Source organism: Amia ocellicauda, chromosome 1 (genome assembly GCF_036373705.1).
Source record: "Amia ocellicauda isolate fAmiCal2 chromosome 1, fAmiCal2.hap1, whole genome shotgun sequence".
In the NCBI taxonomy this organism is placed as follows: Eukaryota; Metazoa; Chordata; class Actinopteri; order Amiiformes; family Amiidae; genus Amia; species Amia ocellicauda.
In genome coordinates this window covers 7,171,328-7,193,438 of record NC_089850.1, presented here as the reverse complement: position 1 = coordinate 7,193,438, position 22,111 = coordinate 7,171,328, and the positions used below count along the sequence as shown (strand labels likewise).

Genomic DNA, 22,111 nt, shown 5'->3' with positions numbered 1-22,111 from the left:
AAGCTTATTGTATTGAACATTTCAATATATTGCACAGAGCAAGCCGCTGATGGCACAGGTTTTGCTAGAGATTGAGTTTTAGTTGATAATTACTGTTCATTGTTTATTATTACAGCCTTTCAGTGTATTATTTTAATTTACGTTTCAGTGTATTGTTTATTATTTTCATATAAGTTCCAGTGTATTGCATATTATTACTTTCAGTGTATTGTTTAATATTATTATCATTTTAGTGTGTTTATTGTTTTTATTACACAATTCGTTATTTATTTTAAAGTATAATATTGTAAACAAAAAATGCATTTGCAATGTTTTCTTTGTTCAAAAAAACCTTGTAATTATCTCTGTACTGAACCTGGATATGTAGTACACATAAGCATAAAGGGGTAATGAAAAACACCATTTGGTTATTTTATTTTTTTTGTATTTCATTCATTATATATTTACATTTTAAAGCAATTTCAGGCATTAAATCATTATTATCATTATTTTCAAAATCTGGTAAGGGTTTTAATTTTTTTGTCTGGAGTTGAAGTGGTTAAGTGTAATGTAAAATGTCTAGTCCACCTCGGGGAAATCGCAGCCCTGTATTTACAGAGTTCAGCGAACTCGAGAATAGGATGCCATGTTGGCACCAGGCCCCGTAAAAATGCACTGATGATAAAACAATGTGTTTGTTTTTGTGATTATTCGAATAATCGATCATTTTATGTATAGAATAATTGATTATCATATCCGATAGCTACAGCCCTACTGGACAAGATCCTTGCATCACTTAGTTATTAATGGACACCAAACGAGCACGATGGGTCGAATGGCCTCCTCTTGATTGTAAACTTTCTTATGTTCTTATATATGACTTTAACTGCTCTGTGTATTATATACACCACATCCAAATATCAGTATCCACCTTTATTAATTAATAACACAGAGCTTATAACTTAATGCAAAGCTTTTAAACAAGACGCCATTTTACTGTATGTGTGCACACTAGCTCCTTAGATTACTAGCTAGTAAGGTGCCGTTTGTTTTCTTACTTCTGTCTCAATTAAAAAAATAACACTACAACTCAAGTTTCATAAGGTATATAAAAACATCTCGACTGATTTTAACATATGAATTCACTCATAGTACATTGGACAATAACCAAATAATGGTGGAGAGGGAAGAATATATAATTCTAGCAAAATTAAAATACTACTTTTCCACAGATAATTAACTGTGGAAAGTTTAGTAGTGAGTTACAATTAATGTATTAATAATCTTTTCTTCTCTGTCAATCGGCGTCAGTCATGTATTCACTACTCAAGTACTAAAACTAAAAAGGGATTATTAATAAGGGATTATCTAAAAAGTGTAAACATAACCTGGGTTACAAATGGAAAATATAGATTTGGGAGTGAGGAAAATAATTTCAGCAGTTGTTTATTTCTAGCTGAACTTTCTTGACAGTCTCTTTTGCGGGGCAAAATTGAAGCTAGATCTTTGTAAGCAACTCGAGACCAAGACAGCCATGCCAATACCAAATAATATTTTTGTGTAACACAGTAAATGAATGATGGTTAAGTAACAAATTCCAAACCTCTGCCTCTTGACAGTATGTAGGCTGAAACTGAGAAACGAAGTATGGAAGAGAGCAGAACCTGAACAATGAATTCTGTATTGTGACTTTTCAATACTGCAGTGTCAGAATTATGGAAGCCTAGAATTAAAAGAATGCATCTCCCAGCTGGGTTGCTGGGCGCTTTGTTGGTGAGCAATGCCTTAATTTTAGTGTAGCCCAGTGACTAATTTTACAGAGCAAGCCCGAGCAGGGGGGGACTAAAGAACAAAATCTACATTGTGGTGATGAATTGTCAATTGTTTCCCAAGACATGTTACACTAAGAATTTAAGTCAGAGCATCTCTATCTTTTTATTTGTTTATTTGTTTGTTTGTTTTTATTTATTTTTAAAGCTTTGCCTTAAACTTAAATAATAAACTAGAAAGGTGTAGGCCTACAGTATTTAATTGATCGAATTTGCCTCCTTGTTGTATAACTTATTTGGCCACCTAAATTACCTTTTCTGGTCTATTTCCATTACACTCTATTAATTGGTTAATGTGTTTAAAAGATGGTGGAAAGACTTTGTTTTATCTCATAAATAACCAGTTCATTACACTAAATTGTTCTTATGATTTGTGAAATGTTGACATATCCTTATTTAATGAACCACTATATACAATCCCACTATTTAAAAATGTATTGAAAGGAAATGGTAGCATTTGATTGGCTGTGCTTTTCAGTGATTGTTAAAGATAAATACCCAGTGTTACAAGTTGCTATGGTATCCTGAAAAAAATGAACATTTGTTGTATTCCTCCTTTAACCTTTATGAAAATATTAAGGAACCGCTCAACATGTTTTTAACAGGTGATGCTGTCCGTGTTTCTCACTGTAATTCTTGAAATGGTAACATTGGGTATCAAATTAAGTATATGAGCAGAATTAATATCTTGCCGTTTGTGATTAAGCAATTTTGCATTTTGAATACTTATAGAAGTGACACTGTGGCATTTTGATCTATAATAGGACATCTGAATTTTGGTTAATACCACACTACTATATTGTATGTTATTTTACATATTTTTGTGAAATGAGCTCTCTTGGATTGTGACTAACAATCTTTGTTTTCTTCTTCTGTTCTAAACGAAAAAGCAATTTCGCAATGCAAAGCAATTATTATCAATGTCTCTGCCTGTATGTATTTTTGTATGTACATGACTGACAAAAGTCGAGTTTAGGTTCAGTCCTTTCAAAATTAAAGCACATTTAGACGTATATGCCAGTGTTTTCCTACCAATGTTTTCCACACTTTAGCTATTAGTCATGACAGGCTACACTCATGCAAGGGTGCTGTCTAAAAATGCTCTTGAAGGCTTAATGGGCTGTATAATGTACAGGGACCTGTGAACCACTGTTATTTGAAGCCTAAAGTTAGTGGCTGTGTGAACCTGGATAATTGAAAGGCTTCTGTAAAACACCTCTGCCTTATCTGTGCTGTGTGCTGTTTGAGTAGGAAAGAGTAATAAGGCTGCTGCAGGTGTGCGTGCCTTTCATTACTCAGCAAGTGCTTTTTAGTTGGTCAGTGAAATTAACCCACCCAACATAAAAAGCTCCTGTACTACCCTTCAGTTTCCTTCACAAGAAGACCTGTAGGCCTCATTGTATGCACTGGTTTGGTGTATGAAAAACAGGGTTCCCACGATTATGGAAAAACCTGGAAAGTCAGGGAAAAAAAACATTGACCTAGAAAGTAATGGAAAAGTCATGGAAAATGGTCAAAAATGTTTTGAACCTGGAAAAGTCAGGAAAAAAAAAAATATTCATATTTCCAAAAACAAAAATCAAAACATGAATTCTAGGAAATGAAAGCATTAAATATATGTGCCAACAATTAGTTTAATTTCTTAGAGATTAATTTTCTACAAAATAATATTGCAGGAGTGCTTACCATATTTGTTTCTAACCATACAATCAATTTCATAAACCTCTGAGATGAGGGTTGAAATCCACTTTTCTGTGTTCATTTGACATGGAATGACCCACTTGCTGTACTTTTGAAGTAGTTTGGTATGGTGGAGAGATTTAGTACTGGCATCAGTTCAGTAACATGCACCTTACATAGAACTATTTACATAGACCTTGTCTATGTGCTGAGGGAAAGCACCAACAGATTCCCAGAACTTTTTTCCCATTAGTAGCTTATCTGCACTTCCATAAGGAATGATAGTTTGTGTGCAGTGTGAAGCTTTTTTTTTGTTTGGAGAAGTGCTATATATCTGTAGATTTGTATCTCTTTCCCATTGTGATTTCTGCTGATACCGCTTATTGATCTAAAGCCATATTTATTGCACGCAGATATGTGTGATCAAGAAGACCTTGGGCTAGACCGAAATCAAAGCTTTGACTAAACTGCCAAACACAGAGTAAAAATTGTTCCCAATGCGATTTAAGTCACCAGTCAACAATTTGGTTTGGTCTTGCCCCTTGTCCTTTTATGTATAAATTCAAAGCAGGTGATGCAAAAATGCTCTAAACCAGCGATGGTGAACCTTTTTTGGCTGGAGTGCCCAAAGTCTAGTTTGTATACTTTGCCAAGTGCCAAAGGGTGCCAATAATAAATTAGGGATATACAAGTTTATACAGGGCCTAAACGGCATTTTTACCAATATTTATATTTATTTTTTATATAGATTCTATTATTCTATTTACATAGATTTTTCTATGGACATAGAGGACAATCCCACCCACCCACCCACTTATCCCTCTGTAGTCTGGAGAGCAAGTGCAGCTCCAGTCTGCTAATGGGAGTCTGCTGCAGAGTATGAAGCAAGGCACATATTCTTCCCAAAAAAGATTATAAATATGCAGGTTCAATTTTTCACAGATTACTGTCAATTTACAAATATAAAAAAGCAATAGTAATAGCACTTCACTAGCTCGATCATTTTTGGAATGTGTGCCTTTTTATTTTGCACAATGAGAATCTTTAGTCCTCATTCAAATTAAATCAGTCTTAGGCTGGGATTAAATCAAAACTTTGACCCACCCGCTATTCGAAAAATACAGAACTGTACTTAGTTGCGGCTTCATTTTTAGTAAGATGCCACCTTCTTCTAATCATAAATGTGACTGCTATGATGTACAGGTTTGTAGTTTTCTATTGGGTGGGTCAAAGTTTTGATTTAATCCAGCCCTTAATTGTACATAGTGGAACACCATGCCAAAGCATGTCAGAACATTAAAGAATAAAGAATAAGTGCATCATACATTGAATACATAATTTTAAATGTTGCAGTATTGATACAGTGCAGTAAAATGCATGAATCACATTTCATCACGCATTAAGTTTGAGGATTATAATGCTAAAGTACATTTAAAAAAAAAACAAGTAAAATGCCAATCTACCCCTAAAACAAAGTCCCACAGATTCTCCTGTTGCCCTGCCGTTACATACAAGAAGTTTGTTCATTTGGCTGCATTACTAACCCTTCCGTACTGTTTTGTGTTTTGTTTGCTCTTGCATTCAGTCAATACCAATGTACCTTCGTTTTTTTCAGCGTATATTTACTTAATATCTACTGCTATTACATTTTGTAAAATAACTAAAACGGGTAGATTAATATACATTGTGTGGCACTTATGTTTTAAGAAAAAAAAAATAAGGCTGTGGTATCAATCTACCATGAGTATGAGTCTGCACAAATGTACTCTACAAATCAAAGGCATCATGTATTTTTGAGAATTTACAGATTTCTTTTTCCAACTTTATGAAGTTTTTAAATTGTCGAAGTGTTAAATATGAATGATTGTGGCCATTTGATACAGGAGATAATGGTAAACAAAATGCTTTCCCCCCGTTGCTGACCACAATTAATCACAACAGGACAGACTTACAGTTTTTGTCATCTTCCTCCCACTCCCAGAGTGCCGCACAGCAGCATAAAGAGCCATCATAACACTAACATATCCTTCGTGAAGTGCAGCTTTTTGCAGTTCTGCGTGGATATGCGCAGCTCCACCAATGGGAGAGGAGTATTCAGCAATTCTGCGCATAACTGTGAAAATCTGCGCACAAGAAGCCGACATAAAACATGAATATTCCGAAAATAACGTGAGCACTGCTCAATGACTTGGGGGCGGTGCTGTCACTGTCAAATATACTGATTGGTTTGTGCCGATCAGTTTAGACAACTGGCAAAAAATAAAATAAAAAATAAATAAACTAAAAAAGCGCACGGTCGCTCGCTTTGCATGCAGACCTATACGACTCTGCGTGCCACAGGTTCGCCATCCCTGCTCTAAACTATCTAACTGCACTTGGGCCAGTTTGAACTTTCAGGTGTTACTCGGCCAGGGACTGAGGATTTCTATTAAGCTTGTGGTGCTACCTTTAGGGTATGAAGTTGTGCTACACTTTTTTTCTGAAACTTACAAAGCTAGATTTTACATGACATGCTACACTAAACTTTGTATTTGACATAGGCTGAAGATTTGTAAATTGGGTTGATTGAGTGATTCTGTAGCCATTCCTTATTTGCCCTGTCCTGTCATGCTGCCTGACCACATTTGCACCTTCAAGGTTCAGCAGAGGCTACTATGAAATCAGTGGAACTGGAAACTTGTAAATGCATTCCTGTTACACATTACAGTGGCATGAGTTTTGGGCTTTATCACTGAGGAAACCATTTTCATAGTGTTGGGTAAACTCATGTTCCCTGTTTAAAAATTGCATTAGTGGACCCCAAGTTGATGCATGTAGGGCCCGATATTCAAACTTTGCACAATTTCCATGCAAAATGAGTGCCACGCAATAGAAATGCGACTTGGACAAAAAAGGAGAGATATTCAAACATGGCGCGACATTGGAATGTAGCATTGTTTTCCTGTGTCATGCAAACCTGTTTGCGCCTCGTAAACCCGCATGCGGCGCTCCGCAGTTTGCTATTATCCCCACTGTTTCAACACAGTTTTGCGCAGTTATTGGATGAATGCGCCACACTAACATTGTGTAATAACCGGTTATATTCTGGTCTTTTTTTCATGCACATTTCATCACCAGCGTCAGTTCATCACCAATTTGCATATTCATCAGCAAATTGCATATTCAGTTACAGATTACACACATACTTTAAGACAAGCAGTTGTAGTTTAAACGTACGTATTCAATTCAGTAAATAAATATGGTGATGAAAAGAGGTAGACCCGGTATATTCAGTCTAATTATGGCTTTCACGCAATTCAAATTCTATTGCGCTATGCACATGTTTAATGTCAGCCCGGAATACATTTGTATCTCATGTTTTCAATTACCGAGTCATTACCATATGTTAATGAGCCACGGCATTAAAGGAACAGGACTCTGCAGGTGGATGAATGAAGGCAGTGTGCTGGACAAAGGCGAGTGCCATGTTTCACGATCTGTTATTTGTACACATACAAACACACACACACACACACACACACACACACACACACACATATATATAATTCGAAATCACATCTGATATCAGTCCACACTGTGCAGTGCACTCGAGTCTGGACACATCACGAATGCAGACCTCTTAGTAATATAGCAGTGCACACCTCTATGCCATTGACAAACAATGGGGCTCATACCTGTAGTATTGCAGTACAAACACAATATTGTGGACGTAGTTGTAATAAATATTACCCAATACCCATAATTGTCTGTATGTATGGAGGTCGTCACAGACTCACACATAATCTTATTATGTACATTACTGCTGCTGTGTGTCATATTTAATGCTGTAATGAAAAACAAATGTAACAATGTGCAAGACATTTAAATACAGTGCTGTACAGTCAGGGCCGTTTCTAGGCATAAGTTACATAAGACTGGCTGGGGGCCCCCGGCCGCTAATACAGGGTCCCCAGCAACCCCCCAGTTTCCCCCAAACCCCCCCCTCTTGCTAAAGTGAATGTACCCCCACCACCCCCCCCGCTAGCGTGAACTTCAGTTGTGTGGGGGACCCCTAATCAAATCCTGATAGTTTCCTATCTATGCTCAATAATAACATTACTCATAACAGCTTCCTTGAATGAGTAATGAGATGTTAAATATCTGAGGACACATTCTAAAGTAACAAACCTGTAATATCTGGTTCTGAGAAGGTCAAAGGTCATAAGAAATTATATATTCAGAAAGGGAATCTGATTTCCTATTACTGTTCAATTGTAAGAAACTAGTGATAAGTGATAATCTCAGCCAAAATACATGAATCATTTGCAGATATCTCAAAATGATTTGCAGATATCTTCAAATCATTTTGAGATGTATGTAAACCAAATTCAATATGTAAACCAGTTTCTTCTCACACCGTAGTACTGGAGGAGGATCTACCCTATGCAGATGAAGATGAAGGAGAGCAGTTTGAGTTTGATGACAGTGGAGACGATGTCCCGGAAGCTGACCGGCAGCCTCCTGCACCCCCTGCCCCCGATTATGGGAACGAATTGGATGCCAAAGATCTTCAGACTCCGGCAGACAGAGCTTCAGAGGGGCAGCCACTGGACAGTAGTCATAAAACACCCAACAGTGATGTACCTGGAAATCTGGAGGGTTCTCTCTTTAATAGAGACTCACATTTCAGAGGTGGGCTTGCTTTATTTTAGTCACTTTCTAACTGTTCCAGATTCGTTTTTTGTATTTATTTGATTGACAAAGAAAAACTTTTCTATGGCATCTACTTTAAATTAAAATTTTCCTGAAATGTATTTATAAATATGTAAGTGCCTAACTGGTTTCTGTCTAGCTGAAAATGTTTTTTAAAGCAGTAACTTCAGTCATTCTGTGGAACTGTGAAATATTTATGTGATTACCAAAATGTTACTGTCTGTGTGATGCAGCTTTTCTTCATAGTTTTTGTGCTGTTTATATGATGATTTACATTATTCATTCAATTTACTTTTTACCTATCCTGCATATTGAATGGGGCTGTACCAAATCTTTCTTTATTCACTGCCTTTACACAACATATTGCCCTGTATTGAATGTCACCGTCGATTTTCAGCTCTAGTGATGCGGATTCCAGACTAGGCAAGTCTTTGTTCTCTGTCCATCATGGGTCCATCTACCTGTCACTCCTTGCCAATGTCACACCTGAAATATGTAACCAGTTTCAAGCCTTTTAATAGTGCTTTATCCATATTGGTTAGAGTTTGCAGGTTGATCCGGGACAATATCACAATGATCAGTCTAATGTATCTGCCCAGATCAGAATATTGTTTAATGCAAAGCAGTAATTGACTTATAAAAGGAATCTATGCAGCAAAACTGTAATGAACATATACAATTAACCTATATTTACATAGTGTCCCCCCATTCTCTTTCAGAGCAAGATAACCCCAGTGAAGACCCCCCTCCTCCACCTGCCGCACCCAGAACTAGCTCCCAGGCAGGCAGAGTGAACCCATACTCTGTGATAGACATTGCCCCTCTGCAGCAACAGCCCTCCTCTCCAGAGACAGAGTGTGACGGCCCAGAGGATGCTGGGAGTCCCCGAGTTCCTAGTGGCTATTCAGTGCCAGTGCCCTGTGGATACGCTGTTCCCTCAAATGTTCCTCTGATCACACCAGCATACACAACTCCGGTTATCATCCGCCACCTCTCGGTTGACGAAGAAGGTAGAAAAAACTTTACAGCAGCAGAATTCCTAATCTCAATCTTCATATCCAGAATTTGATGACAAATACATTGAACTGCAGTTCTTGTACTTCATGTGCTTTTGTTTCTTCCATAAAAAGTTGCCACAAGGAAGTATAAGCTATACTTAGTTTTCCCCAAGCACTGATTTGGCCAGGATGATCTTTTTCCTGCATTGTGGGGTTTTACTGCTGCACAGTTCCATGAGTTGGCTTGGTATCGAAAATTACTGTGTAATTAGGGTTAGAATCTGGATGCCTAAAATTGACTTGATTTGGAGGTTTACAGTTTAAGGTTGTACCTTTCCAAATTAGAATGAATGATATTCTGTGCTTAATCCATATCTATAATTTGGACAGAATTACTCTACTGTATTCTGGTCTCTCCAATTTTCAGTACATACCATACATGTATTTTAGTATCTGTAAAATATTGGGCAAAAGAATTCTAAATGTACAACTCAAATATGGACAAAATTGCTTGAATTTCATGGTTCAACTCATACAAAAATAATACCAAATTGTTCAGTTGCAATTCATACATCAGTGGAGCACTTAAAGGGGGAATATGTGCTTCCAATTGCATGTCACCATTTCATGATTCACGCCATTTCTATATGTCTTCATGTGTTGTTATAGTGTATAAGTAAGGTTAGATCTTCCAGATCGTCTTATCACATAATGGCAGATGTCAAATTCAGACATGTATGTGACAGTTATGCTTTAAGTGTAATACTTCACATTCATTTTAGCTTGTTACAGCAGTAATTCTGCCCTAGTTTCCACCCACAAACTAAGACTTCAACCATGTGCACAACAGAGTTTACAGACCATTGTAATTGAAAATACTGATTTCTTAGAATTGAAAATATCTCTGCATGCAATTGACATAATGTAAAAATCCAGGTTATACTAAAACAACATTCTATACTGTCCAAATTTAATTTTTCATAAGCAGAATCTTGTGAAATGGTAGTATCAATGTGAAATTGTTAGCTGGGTACTGTGCTGGCATGTGATTTGGGGTTCATACATAGATTTTTTTAAATATACTGCATCTTACTCTTGAAAAAAAATCTGTACCTTCGAACTTCCACATGTTTAAAAGCTTACTATTGAACCATGTTAAGCTTATAATTTAATTTCAGTATGTATGGAAACATACTCTTACAAGAGAAGACTAATAGCATACTTATCCTGATAAGCAGGGCATTCAAGCTATGAACTGACAGGCAAACACAGGAATTAATTTAGAGCTGGCTATGAAAACAAGTGACAAAAGGACCAAAAATTCCAGCCATGAAGTTGTTTATTACTACGGAAAAGGCAAGATTTGGTTTTGAGCCTAATTGGCTGAACAAGTGCAGGACACAGGTTTAAACACAGCTTTATTATCAGAACTGAAAAAGGATTTTGCAGCCTTACTAGATTATGTACTTACTTTAATATTTTTATAAAACCTGTTGAGACTGTACTTTGTCCCAAAGGTGGTTTTTAAATGTTTTTCTTCATTATCCTGTGCATTGCTATCATAGTTGATCAATATTGTTGCAGCTGATTTACACTGAAAGACCTAACCAACACCCTAAAAGAAATCACGAGAATGTGATTGATTCTGAGACTTAGCACTAGAACACAACCATTCAAGTGGAAGAGAAACTCAAGTCTATTCAGGCTTACAAAGTATCGCTACTGCTCCCTTGTGGCACATTATAAATACAGCAATATTTGTATTAAATGTGCGTCTTTATTTTTGCTCTTTTTTGCTATTACATTAAAGCTATACATGTATGTCATTGCCTTTATAAGCAACTGCTTCATGCTGTGTTGCTCTTAGTTCTTAGTGCTGACATTTTTGTCTTTGTTTTGCTTTAGTAACTGTCCTTGGAACCAGCAACACTCTTTCCGATGGCAGGTGTGTAAGATCTGTGGCTGTTTCAAACCAACAATATTTTCTTATTTTCTGCTCATGTGGAGGGGTATCAGTATTGTCTTCCTTTTTTCATGGGAATGTTTGGAGTTTGAAGGCTATGGTTCCTATGGCTTGAAAATGCCTGAAAGGCAATGTAGCATGATTCCCAAAATTCTGGTTTTATGCATCTTTACATTTTCCTATAAGTAAGATCTATAGTGATTTTCCAGTTCAGATTCTACATATCTCTCTGTGAAGAATTGGTAGTTTTGTACATGTCCAGTGCTGAGTTTGTGTGATTGTATCTTTTGCAGGAAAATGAAAAAATATTATTATTGGGTAAAACACTAAAGCACCAGTGAATGTTGTGAGTCAAGGTGCCATGGGGAAAACCAATCCGGTGTTTTTGTATTGTTTTTGCTATCCGAGATGTTATGACATGACACATGAAAGACATTGAAAGAGCATAAATGCCTGCCTACCCTTGACATATGCCATTATTTGGTATGTCATTTTATTCTAGACAGAATCGAGCTGGGTGCTATATATCTTACTTATACACTACAGTAGCATGTAAAGATGCATAAAACCATAATTTTAGGATTTGTTTTTTTAAACCATGTAAGAAGTGCAAACATCCTTTGCTAAATTTACCAGGTTAGTATTGCATAAGGCTTTTTTTCTGGAAACTATGATGTTTCATTAAATCATTTTCTCATAGTGGTGTTTTTTTAGTAGCTTTAACCAAAGAAGTGATTAGCATGGGACACACCAGGTGCTTCATCTACCGTCAATTTTAAATTTAATGGATGTCTACGGACCCAGACACACCAGCGTGTCACTTCGCTTCAATTTATGGAGCATCGCGTCAAGATTTCTCTGAGACACGTGGCTCTCAGACAATATAATAAGAAACTTAAGAAACATAAGAAAGTGGAGGCCATTCGACCCATCGTGCTCGTTTGGTGTCCACTAATAAATAAGTGATCCAAGGATCACGTACAGTTTGTTTCTGAATGTTCCCAAATTGTCAGCTTTAACCACATCGCTGGGGAGTTTGTTCCAGATTGTGACAACTCTCTGTGTGAAGAAGTGCATCCTGTTTTCCGTTTTGAATGCCTTGAAGCCCAATTTCCATTTGTGTTCCCGGGTCTGTGTGTCCCTGCTGATCTGGAAAAGCTCCTCTGGTTTGATTTGGTTGATGCTTTTCATGATTTTGAAGACTTGAATCAAATCCCCTGGTTGATGTATAGGAAACAGAGGCTGTCTAACAGGAGTTGCTTCTAACTGGAGTGAGGTTGTTAGTGGAGTTCCACAGGGATCAGTATTAGGGCCTTTTTGTAATCTATATAAGAAAAATATATTGTTGGCATTCCCTGTTCTAAGTGTCAAATTGGAATTAGGGCTGTGCCAATGACAGATTTTTGGTATCGATACACCGCGGTGAACGGTGTTACTGTGGTTGGGGGGTGTTGTTCCGCTATTCTGAAAAAGTAGGTGGACTCTTCTGTTTTATTGTTCAATCAAACAGTAGAAGTAGTTACTACACAAATACAAAATAAAGGTAATATTAATCATGTAAATAAATATTAATAAATACACAACACAAACAGAATAAAATAAAGGTTTAAAAGAACGATGTGCAAATTACATTGTACATTGTTTTCTTAAAGCTAGGGTGTGTAATCCTGAGAGGCCAGCAGTTAGCAGCTTGTTTCGAAAGCATTCAGAGGCATCTGCAAAGCCACGCCCCCTCTATCACACATGCGCACACACACAGCAGAGTCTCAGCGCCAGGAGAGACGTGTTGGTGGAATCGATCGCAACGGTTTCAGATTACCTCATGTCTTATTCGCAGGTTAGACATTATAATAATAACGAACGAAAACAACTTATTTACGGTTATTATGTTAAAAAAAAGAAAGAAGGAGCATAAGGCAGCTGCGGCTCAACTTCCATTCTGATGACGTGTGATTGTCTGCGCGAATAAGTATGCAAATATAGATTGACAGACAGGAAGGACATCCTATCGTTACATTCGGACCGAATGCAATGATTGGTCGATTATTTTTTAGTCCTGTCCCTCCCACAGAAGATATATATATTGTAGCGATCCTGGCCGGTGTCTGTGTGTATGTGCCAGAAGGGCAGCCCAAAGGTGGGGTGGGGGGGTGTAAAAGTTTGTATGCAGGGTGGGTGAGGCAGTTCTGGGACTCTGTCTGTCTATCTGTGTGTGTGCGTGAGTGTGAATGTGTGTTACATGTGGGGTGTTAGTGTGTTGGGCTAGGGAGGGATGTTGTGGGTAATTGTGTGGCTCCCCCGTCTCAGGGTGGTACAACCGGAGAGTGGTGATTGGACGGGAGGGTGTCACCAGACGGGGTGTATATAAGGGCGGGTGACGCGCCAGGAGTTTGAATTTGATTTGGGAGTTAATTGGGAAGAAATAACTGTGAGTTTTGGAGAGCATCTGAAGGAAAAAGGGGGAAAAGGGAAGTACCTCTGCAACAGATGAATAAACCGCAATTTTAGTTCTGAAAAACTCTGCCTCAAGTGTTTTATTTTACCAGCGACCGGTGAAAAGGCAAGGTCGCTACAATATATATATATATATATATATATATATATATATATATATATATATATATATACATTTAGACCACTTAAAGTATTGATTGCTATCAGGATGTGAAGAGACTTTCAACCAGTATAACAAAAAATGTTTCTGGAAAAGATTGCAGGGGGGGGGGTGCGTGTATTTTTTGAGTGTGTGGTGGAGGTGCACAAGGGGGTTGGGGCGTGCGTGTAGCATAGTTTGCTTGATATGCGTGTGACTGTATGCAAACACACACTTCTAGCATAACAATACTAAATACTGAAACAAAAACAAAAATAGCTCACTGATAAAAATAAATAAAATAGATGACTATAAATAGGAATCAATGCCCTAATGTTTAATCTGGTGTTATAGGCAATTGCTCATGCAGTGGCCTCAGTGTAATTTGTTCCCGGATCTCCTGCGCCACAGTTCAGTGACATCACCAAACAGAGGCTTCAGAATCAATACATTAATAAAAAACACCTCGGTAAGGGCTTGACACTGTGGTTATGCGGTATACCGTTTACCAGCACAGCCCTAATTAGAATATTTTAGTTAGCCTATACATAATTTTAATTTTAATAATTATAGTATAAAAGTACTTTTGGAAATATACTATCTGCCCCAGGTGATTTGTTTTTTCAGTTCTGCTAGTCCCCTTAGTACCTCCTCTGCATTTATCCTGATCTGTCTTAGAGTTTGACTGGACTGTTTATTAACCTGTGGCATGTTTTTTTCTTTTGTCAACACCTCTGTGAAATACTCATTGAGAACCATTTGGCGCATCTTGTTCATTTTCTAAGATACTACAATTTTTAGCTTTTAGCTGTTTCACTTCCTCCTTTATTGACCTCTTGCTGTTATAGTATTGAAAAAAGCTCTTTGCATTAGTTTTAGCTCCAAGATGTTTCTAATGCTTCTAATGTTGTACATGAAGGGACAGATGTATTAAGTAGTTTATAATAATAATAATAATAATAATAATAATAATAATCACCTGTTTTTTGTAATTGCCTTATGTGTTTTGTATCCAATGTCTCCTTCATATTAGGAAAGGAAGTTGATCCCTGTATAGCCTATAATTAATATAATTAATGTATCTCTAGTCTTGCCACCTGTCGGAGTTCATACCTTATAAACTTATAAGCCTATATAAACTCTATAATTACCGATCAGCCAGGAGATTTGTTTTATCTGGGAAATGGTTTCTGTTCAAAACAGCACATAAAGCACACAAATACAAATATATGCACACACAAATAAACTAAAATACGTATCTATGTTTAAATACATACAGTACAAATTATTATTAAAGGTAAATGTTCTTTAGGTTTAGGACACTAAATTACTTTTTTTTTATTTACAAATCGAAGAAACACACTTACTTGCTTTTTTATACACTTTTTCACAAAGTGGACTGAGCGTTGCTACACCAGTATAGTCAGTATGTAATTGAACAATACCCTCTTGCTGTGCTAGTCTATCATGGAACAGATCAAAATCACTTGTATGTCCTCCTTGATTAGGCAAGGGATTCCCTGACTTCATAAACAAAATCTCCTTTCTCATCTTCTTCCCCCCTTCTCTTCTTCTGATGACGATTCAGCAGTTTTCCAAAAACACAGACATTTATTTTTAACTGAAAAATGTAGTTCTGTAATTTATTTATTTTTATGCAAAATGGGATAGCTGCCATTTGACGCTTGGGAGATGTGCTGGTGTGGTACTGTATACGACACAACAAATTAGAAGTGAAGCAAGTCTTGGGCTTTGTCTGTGAGGACATAACCAATCTTTCAAAAAGCAAATAAGCCTCCCTTGTCATCTTTATTCTTTACAGTTTAAAGTTTAAAATGTCAGACCAAAATAAAATCTCTTAAGCAGCTATCCTTGTCTAGTAAAATTGTGAATCATGTCTGTGATTTCTGTTGTGATGCAACAGATCGCTAATTTAATTATTCTGCATATTTTAAGGGATGATTCTTAATTTCCTCTTAGTCATCGGTTAACTGTAGCCCTGTTCCCAGATGGCCATGAAAAATCAGAACTCAAATGTAAATATGATACACTAACTGTTCATGTCTTTGAGTTCTAGTTTTGATATCTATTCCAAATTTGTTGGATATTTTAGGTGTCAGAATGTGTGAGAGAAGAAACCTTTCTTTTGTTTATACCCAACCTTTCACCTTTAGTATATCTATATGCTACTGTATCCGCTACCTCTAGCTACCAACAACTTACTGTGACAGTTTGTTGTTTTTTCCTGTAATTTGTCACCCGTCTGTGTGTGTGTGTGTGCATGTGTGTATATATCTATATCTATATATGGCAGTGAAGGCGACTTTTAAGAGACAAACACTGCATCGAATGACACTGTCAAAGCAGCTGCAGTGTAAACATACAGTATAATTGCTATTATGAATATTTACATGAATAGGTAAAGCATATCGATGTCTGGATGATATTTAGGGAGTATTGTTACAGGCATATACACATCAAGCCAGTACACATCCAGTGTATGACATTTGTGCACTGCACATTGGGTGGATAAAACAAGAAACCAAAAAGAAACCATCCGCTAAAAGCAAAATTGCACAATGCAGCTGATACATTTAGGATTGGAAGAAAATATAATCTTAGTTCAAATTTTTCTATCTGAACAGTTAGTTATGTTGTAGCGGGTGGTCAACAGGGCTCTACTCTCAGGTTAAGTACTGCCCCTTGTGACATTGTGCAAAAAGTTAGTACTCATTTGTCTCTTACAGCAGATGACATCGAGTGATTAAAATTGTGTTTTTTAGTGATGTACACATCACTGTTCAGTTTCAAACAATGATAATAGACAATAAAGGTGATTTATCACAATACCGTGTCCACGGCTGGGATTAAATCAATACTTCAACACACAATAGAAAATGGCTGGGTTGCCCTTGTGTAAAGGAAGTGGTAATGTTTTTGTCATCTTTCTGCATGTCAGGCACTGCATATGGTTTGGCTATTGTTACACAACTTTCTATTAACATCTTACACTTTTTTCAAATTATCTTCAGTGCTTTTTGTGATGAACACCCAATCATTAAAGAAGAAGATGCCTTATCGAGATGGGTCGCAGATCCTGCAAACACAGCTTGGATGGAGAGTAGGTGTTCAATCGTGTGTCAGTTCATGCCAGTCTACAGTAATATTGGAAATATTCTGCCATTTTATTTTGGTTAGTTAAGCTCTGTGGAGTACCTCTTGTATTGTACTTTTTGGGGGGTTGAACATTGGCCTTTTGCTGACAATGTATTTTTATATGTATGTGCCAACCTGGCAGAGAAACTGCACAAAGTCAATTTCAGTATACTCAGGATGTCATAAATTCTGTTTTATTATACTTATCATGCTTTTGTTTCCTCTTTCACCTGGTGCAGATGACAGTTGCATTGTCATTATCTTTATCAAATTTAGGACACTCTCTGCAATGCACTGTATACATTTATTTTCTTAGATACGTAAGTGCTGTAATGTCCATTTCTATCAGTTTATCCACCCCCACATTTCTGGTAAAAGTACTAAAAAAAGGGAATATTTTCAACTTGCGAAACATTACAATTACTTCTTCTTTCACTTTTACTGAATACTGGCATGACAGTGATCTAGCAGTATTATCAAAGAATCATAATTATTTCTTTGGAATCTAGATCCAGATGAAGTGATTTACGATGATGTTCCCAGAGAAAACTCAGATTCAGGTTGGTTACATTATTATTATTATTATTATTATTATTATTATTATTATTATTATTAACAATAATAATAATAATTGTCACATTTTTGCTGTATTAAATGAAGAAGATATCTGTGAGAAACCAACCTGAAAATGCTCTTGCAGCTCCTCTAGTTTTAGACAAACTTGAAGTTGTCTGAAGCCTCTCGTGGTTATGGTAAAATGTAAAGAAAGCCCGCTTGGCATAGGTTTGCATAGGTGCTGTTCTATAGGTTTATTCACATGCCTCGGGAATCTGATTAAATTGAAATGTATGTTAATATATTTTCCTTGTGTATTTTGTTTTTCTTTTCCACTCTCTGTTTCTCTAGACCCAGATGAGATGATCTATGATGATGTGGAGCTGGGGGAGGAAGGGGGGGGCAGCTCTTTGGACAATGGCTGGAGTTCCAGTGAATTTGAGAGCTATGATGAGCAGAGCGACACAGAGGGCAGAGCGGAGAATGGCCTTCCTGATTCCTTTCTCAGAGGGAAATCTCCCCGGAGCAAAACCCATGTTTGTAACACTTTTTTCAGTTTCACTGTGCTCACTGTAGAGTCAATGAAGTGACAATGCACTGGCTATGAAGTCAGCTGAGAAACTTACATCATGCTTTTACTGTATTGGTATAGGATTTGAAACTAAAAATTGGTTATACATTTTTACAAATTAGAATATTGAAGGTCAACTCAACAGTATCTTCTGAATACTTAAGTATCCGCAGAAGGCATTACATTTAAATTTAAGTTTGTTTGTTATATCATGCGCTATTGCTCTAATATTAATAATTAGTACATAATTATAGTTGTCTGCACTGTGGTAAAGCTGTGCTGTCAAGAGTCTCATACAATGGTGATTTATTTATTTATTAATCAAATAAATCGGAGCTCCAGAATGATATAACAGGTGTTTTTTTGTTGATAATTGATTAAACACTTGCCAACCAATTTGGTAGATGTACTGAATATAACAGCATTAATATATATAGAAGTCTTATGAATGTTGTGGGCACCAGTGCTCCATTAAGTGAGTTTTTACATATTAAGTATTATTTTACCATATGAATCAAAGAGCATATGCTTGATCTTAAATATCAAGTTTTGTCATATTTTAAAGACTAGACATGGGGCAGGATGAAATCAAAAATGTTCACGTGATTTGCACTGCAAAATGACCTTCTCGCAGCTCTTTTCTTGCACAATGTGAGGGAATAAAACACAACTTTCACACAGCCATTACTGGAACACTACAGAACTGTACTCAGTCGAGGTTTCATTTTTAGTTTAGTTAAAAATAATGTACATTTCAGAGTTATATACTGTGTTACTACACCCTCTTAACCATTGGCAATGTTACGCGCAGTTCCTGTGCATAGAAGTTACACTGTATTCCTACAATGCGCACATTGTTTGAAACTTATTCTCTTTCCTACCAGCGTGTTTCATTCTCAAACGCATCCGATTTACAGTTTTACAGTCAGCTCCGTGGGGGGCGTAAATACGGGGGGGATATAAAAAACAAAGTTTTCACATCAGAGAATGCTTCACATCGTTAGAAAGCTGAGAGTCTCAGTGGAGAACATATAATGATGGGGCGAATTGACGTGGGGATGAATTGTCCCGATCCGACCATCCACCGAGCCTGCTTTGTGTACTGTGTGTGTGTGACAATGTAACATGTATAGTTATCACTTCCACTTTGTATACTTTGCCTGGGATAAAAGCAACACGTTGACCACCCCCTCACAAGATCAATTAATCCAGTACCTATTATTTGATGTTATATCAAACACAGAGAAGTTCATTTCCAGTTATGTAAAATCGTTGTATATTAGTACACAGTAAACAGTTTTCCATCTTGACATTTTGAGCTCTCTATGGGTGTGTGTTGCTTCTACCAAAATGTGGATGGTCTTGTTTTGATCAGTAGACGGTCTGATTCCAGAATATATCATAATTGTAAATATTTTCTGATATTTTGTATTACTACTCAGACCAAGTTTCCCCCCATGCACACATTTCAGAATGCGGAGGTGGGGGTGTGAAACCCAATTTTTTCACAGCATTAGAAAGCTGTGAGTCTCAGCTTTCATAGGATACCAAACACTTGGCAAACACAACAGTGAAGAGTACACATGGGATTAAAGACAAGCACACAGATACATGTCTACATGGACTCCTCACTTTCTCCATCCAAACAATGTGGGGAAGCAATAAAAAGGTAAACAGAATGTTAGGGTATATTGTCAACATTACTTCCCTTGTTCAATTCTACACTTTTAAGACCTTTTAAGGGTACCAGAGGGGTTGGTCAGCATTAGGGGTTACATTTTGCTAAACAAAATGATTCCATGATTTATTTTTTATCTCCCAATTGTTTATTTGTCCTATGCTTTTATTTCAGAGTACATTGAGACAATAAACTGCATAAATTGAGGTGTTCTAAAACTTTTGACCGGTAGTGTACATTTGACATTAGTTTAAAGGTTGGCTGTGGTCCTTTCAATTTTAAAATTAGAAAATGCACTCTACAGTGAATATGGTATATCCAACAGAAAGGCAAATGTAATGCCGTCCAGTATCCGTTTATATTAGGTTAGCTACATATTCTTGTTAAACTATATCAGCATAACAGCAGTTCTCAAGTTGAACATTCACTGTTGAAACATTCAGATACCGCCTAGAAATCCGTGGAAGTATACTTTCATACAGTGTATCTGTAGTGTAGAACCACGTAAAGCAGGGGTAGTCAATAGGTGGACTGCGGGCCAAATCTGGACTGCAAGACGCTTCTGAATGTTCCACAAGCATAATTTTAATTAACGCATTATTATGATTAAAAAAAAAAAAAAAATTAAATGTATAGTTACGGAGGTTTGTTGCGCTCTGTGTTTATTATTGTGTGGAACCTAATAGCAGCCCTTGCTGGTTATTAGCCAATAGGATGTTACGTATTTGATGTAATATGGGATGTCCTATATAGAGCTAGTGTTCCCGTTAGATAATTAGTTGTTTGCTCACAGATTACCGGTTCTGACATCTTTATACATGTGCTGGACTGGGGCAAGAGCATCACTTGGTACTAGTAAAACAAAAAGGTATTCGGTTTCTTTTCGTGATTTTTATAAATAAACAGCTAAACTGCGGATCGTTGGTTATATGGGCATATTTCAACCTCACCTCCATAATATAAAAGCGCATAGATATGACCAGTGGCGTATTTAGAGGGGGGGCACAGTGCCATAATTTGTATTCTCCTAGAAACTCCTACATCAATGGCGGAAACAGCTTATTTCTAATGAAGACGCATATTTCTAGCAGGTGCACAAATCGAAAACTGTGAATCCTCACACGTTTCAATAACTGAGCTCCACCAAAATGATCTCTGTGATTGACAAGCAACACAAACCGTGTCTAGTTTGCCTGCATAATGTCAGTTGATGTGTGATTTTTCACTGGATGTGTCCCATAGTGATGTGTGGTGTGAATCAAAGATAGTTTCCCCCCCGGGAATTCCTCATTCTTCTTTGCTTTAATTTTGAAACATTAATGTTATACAGTAGACAATGATAAAATTGAAATGGTGAAGACGAATCTAATGAGACACGAAATGCTTGAAAGTTTCTATTATGTTTATCTCTAGGCCTACAATAATCTTTAACAAATTAAAATAATGAAAAGTGGTCTGAAAGCATTTTAATACTAATATTTACATGTATTTAACATTTTATTTTTGTACTTTGTCAAATGAATGTACTAAATATATAAGCAATGGGGTAATTCACAGAATTGTGTGTGTGTGTGTGTGTGTGTTGGAAAGGGGTATTTGGAGGTGTTTTTTCCCCCCTCTGGAGTCTGGACCTTGACCAAGAAATTTGGACCCTGACAAAAAATAATTGACTACCCCTGATTTAGCGGATACATTTAAGATTGGAAAAAAATATATTATTAGAAAAATAAGAACTATCTGAACAGATAATCTTGTATGGGGTGGTCAACGTGTTGCTTTTATCCCAGCCAAAGTATACAAAGTGGAAGTGATAACTATACATGTTATATTGCTCGGTGGGTGGTCGGATCGGGGCAATTCGTCCCCATGACAGTTTGTCCCCGCATCAATTCGCCCCAATAACAATTTGTCACCGACAACAATTCGTCCCCACGTCAATTCGCCCCATCATTATATATTCTCTCAGCTTTCTAATGATGTAAAGCATGCTCTGATGTGAATAATTTTTTTTTTATATCCCCCCCACATTTACGCCCCCCTGTAGCAGACGTGTGCGTTTACCCTCTGAATGACGGCACGGAAACTGTAAATCAGATGGTTTTGAGATTGAAATGTGCTCTTAGCCAAGAGAATAAGCTTTCAAATGATGGGTGCATTGTAGGAATACAGTGTAACTTCTATGCACAGGAGCTGTGTGTAACACGTAACCTCTGGCAGTTTACCGCTTACTTTTGTACCATTTCAGGTTATTCACTGGAATTGATCTGCTTAAATTTCAATAAAACCTGGAAAAATTGAGGTGTTCTAAAGCTTTTGACCAGTAGTGTACATTGATCTGTTATTCACCCAACACACCCTTGATCCACCCGCTAATAAGATAATGCCTAGGTAAGGGTGCTTGCCAATAATAATAATAA

The 22,111-nt window shown here is 36.9% G+C and overlaps 1 protein-coding gene across 2 annotated transcripts in view; it reads left to right on the top strand.

The window, feature by feature from the left end:
- Positions 1–22,111, top strand: part of arhgef10 (Rho guanine nucleotide exchange factor (GEF) 10) — a 137,870-nt gene that overhangs the window by 18,273 nt on the left and 97,486 nt on the right. For both annotated transcript variants that reach the window (XM_066712279.1, XM_066712273.1), the window contains exons 3-8: positions 7,890–8,159; positions 8,900–9,190; positions 11,084–11,123; positions 16,767–16,855; positions 17,400–17,450; positions 17,797–17,981. In XM_066712279.1, the coding sequence (XP_066568376.1) occupies positions 7,890–8,159; positions 8,900–9,190; positions 11,084–11,123; positions 16,767–16,855; positions 17,400–17,450; positions 17,797–17,981 (926 nt within the window). The remainder of the gene's footprint in view (positions 1–7,889; positions 8,160–8,899; positions 9,191–11,083; positions 11,124–16,766; positions 16,856–17,399; positions 17,451–17,796; positions 17,982–22,111) is intronic.